Consider the following 2,764-nt stretch of genomic DNA (forward strand, 5'->3'; position numbering starts at 1 on the left):
CACTCATTCATTTTCAAATCACCCATCAGTATGGATTATTCAGGCTTTGGGAAAGAAAGTAACTTCAAATTTTTTTTTTGAACCTTCCATATAACGTACCCATACATAGTCATTTCAAAGGCGTAAATTTTATAAAACTGCTCATAATGATAAACAGCATTGAGGCACAGGGTCTTTTTCTGCATTCAGGGATTCCTTTTATAAAGCCTTTTAGAAACATACACATAAACACCAACACAAAAAACCTGGATTCGTTTCCAAAATGTTATTTACCAACAGCTAAACTCTCTCGTTTTCTAAAATCCCGGTCAGAATGCTGGGATTTCCCCGAGTAGCTGGGCCCATCGGAACCGCGAGTGACCGACCTTGCAGAGTTTATAGCTCTCACGTAGGAAATAGGGCATGGCTGGTACTCTGATTTTGGTCATTTCTTACGTGTGTAAATCGGTCCTCTGAATTTACATGTGGTTTCGACCCGACCTGCAGCTTTCCGTTTTTCTACTTACTGGAATGCCTGTGAAAGTAACTGGGGGGGACTGCCAGGAAATGCTGAAGCTGCCGCCGTTGGGGGTGAACTTGGCCGACCCGGGAATGGTCACGGGGGGCGTGGCCTGTGAAACAGAAGAGAGCGGACGTTGTTTGAAAGGACGTTTTCCTCAGAGTCTTAAGCTGTCATTACCTAGGTAGGGCCTCAGAAATGATCTCAGCTGCATTAGTATCTTAGACTAATTATGTAATAGGAGGAGGTGAAACACCGTCAAAGACAGTAGCTAGAAACCAACTTTTTAATATATTTGAACGATCGATGTAAGGTACAAAAGGAGATGGCTTTTGACTATTGATTTTGGTATTTTAGAGCACCTGTGGGATATAGTTCCTCACTATCAAACTGGGAAATACACACTTTTATACAGTGATGGTGGGTGAGTAAATTTGGTACAACATTTAAGGAGGGTAATTTGGCAATATATAAAAAAATTCTTAGTATTCTATTTATTAGCTATTCTACTTCTGGAATTCATTCCAAGGAAATGGATTCGAGGATGTTCATTGCAGAACTGTGTATTATATACAAAGAACTGGAAACACAAACATCCAGTAATAGGAAAATGGGTAAATAAATGCTGATATACCCACAGAGCCATTGCAAATGATGATGAAGAAAACTCACTGGCATGGGAAAATGTTTGTGACATACTCAGCGGAAAAAACAAAGCAGAGCAAAGAAAAGTACCACAACAGATTTCTTTTTTAAACCGAGTAAACATACCCACATAGGACAAAGTCTCTAAGGACATACAAAAATACTGACCAAGGGACTTTCTTGTCCTTGGGATTAGGGGTGGATTTTATTTCTTTGCTTACATTTTAAATATTTTCTATGCTGAACATTTATTATATCTATAAACAGAGAAATCCCAAAATTATGACTATATGGTTTAGGAAGGACCTTCTAGAATCACCCAGTGTGTGTTCCAGCTCTCATTTTATAGATGAGCAAAATAAATTAATTAACTTGGTTCGAGTTAATTAATTTCAGACCTAAATGGAACACTGACCAACAAGAAAAAAAGGACTGAATTATTCTTTCTGACCAACATAACAGAGTCAGGAATGAAATTTATCGCATCGACAAGTTCCATACTTAGCTCTATTCCATTGCTCCTGAGTTTGTTTACTAAATAAGTAACTGAATTATTCTTCCTCTCCAGGTTTAGTTTTCCTAATCATAAATATAGTTGCTGGTGACAGTGGTTTTGGCACTGGCACCACAAGGAAATGGCACCACAAGGAAAATGTTTCGGCCCAGAGATATTCATAGTAGAGTTATTAACGATGGTGAAAACAATGAGAGAGACTAAAGAGTAGATGTCTGACACTAAGAAAACAATTCGCTTGAACCGAGTACCATCCGATTAGATGGAAAATGTTTCTGAAATGAGGGAGAGAGAGCACAGATACAAACACATAAAGGAGGTTTTTTTCTTTTTTTTTAAGTTGCATAAGGTAGTGGAGAGTTATGGGTAAAATGTTTTCCTAAAATTTATATGTATTGACATTTTATTAATCTGAACTGACGTTTAAGAGAGTTAATAATCACTGGGGTCAAGGGACATTAGCTATGTACCCTGTTTGCGGGATTTGTCTGTGAGGTCTTATGGGACTTCAGAGTGAGGCTGTTACCTCGAGGGCCTGTCACAGCACAGACTCTGGTCCGGTGGGTCTAGGCGGCCCCAAGAATTTACATGTCTCACCTATGACCACCGCTGACTTGGGGAACCCTGACGCCCACTGCTCTAATCGGAGAGGGTTCGCTGCCGACTCAGAAGGCAGGGCGTGAGGTCCCTACCTGGGCTGTGGGGCGGGTCCACCTCTGTGCCGAAGCTTTTCGATGCGCCTTTTCTTCCTCATATAACAGACTCTCACGGCATGTGCCAGGCACCCTTCTGAAGCCCTTACGACACTAAGGAACCCTGAGGACCGCCTCCAGAGGCTCTGCGGTCAGTCCTGGGGAGGCCGAGGACCTAGAGGGTCCCACCTGTGAGATCGTGGCTTTAAAAGGACAAGGGAAACCAAACTCGGCACCGGGCTACCGTGTGCAATGGGATGCTGTTTTCCCACTGAGTTACCCTCTGCTCACAGGTCAGCCCCGGCTGCTTTTGGTCGGGGTCAAAGTGATTGCTCAGGGTCCCTTGCACGTCACCTGGTAAGCGTGGTCGGTGTGCACGAGGTAGAGGGTGGTGGGTGCCGAGCGGCTCAGGGG

The 2,764-nt window shown here is 42.8% G+C and overlaps 1 protein-coding gene across 1 annotated transcript in view; it reads right to left on the bottom strand.

Moving 5' to 3' along the window:
• ZNF704 (zinc finger protein 704) overlaps positions 1–2,764 on the bottom strand; it is a 32,255-nt gene that overhangs the window by 13,323 nt on the left and 16,168 nt on the right. The window contains exons 10-11 of the mRNA XM_023521059.1: positions 2,705–2,762; positions 507–611 (exon numbers count right to left, since the gene is read on the bottom strand). Of these exons, the coding sequence (XP_023376827.1) occupies positions 507–611; positions 2,705–2,762 (163 nt within the window). The remainder of the gene's footprint in view (positions 1–506; positions 612–2,704; positions 2,763–2,764) is intronic.

The sequence above is a fragment of the Pteropus vampyrus genome, unplaced genomic scaffold (genome assembly GCF_000151845.1).
Source record: "Pteropus vampyrus isolate Shadow unplaced genomic scaffold, Pvam_2.0 Scaffold290, whole genome shotgun sequence".
Classification (NCBI taxonomy): domain Eukaryota; kingdom Metazoa; phylum Chordata; class Mammalia; order Chiroptera; family Pteropodidae; genus Pteropus; species Pteropus vampyrus.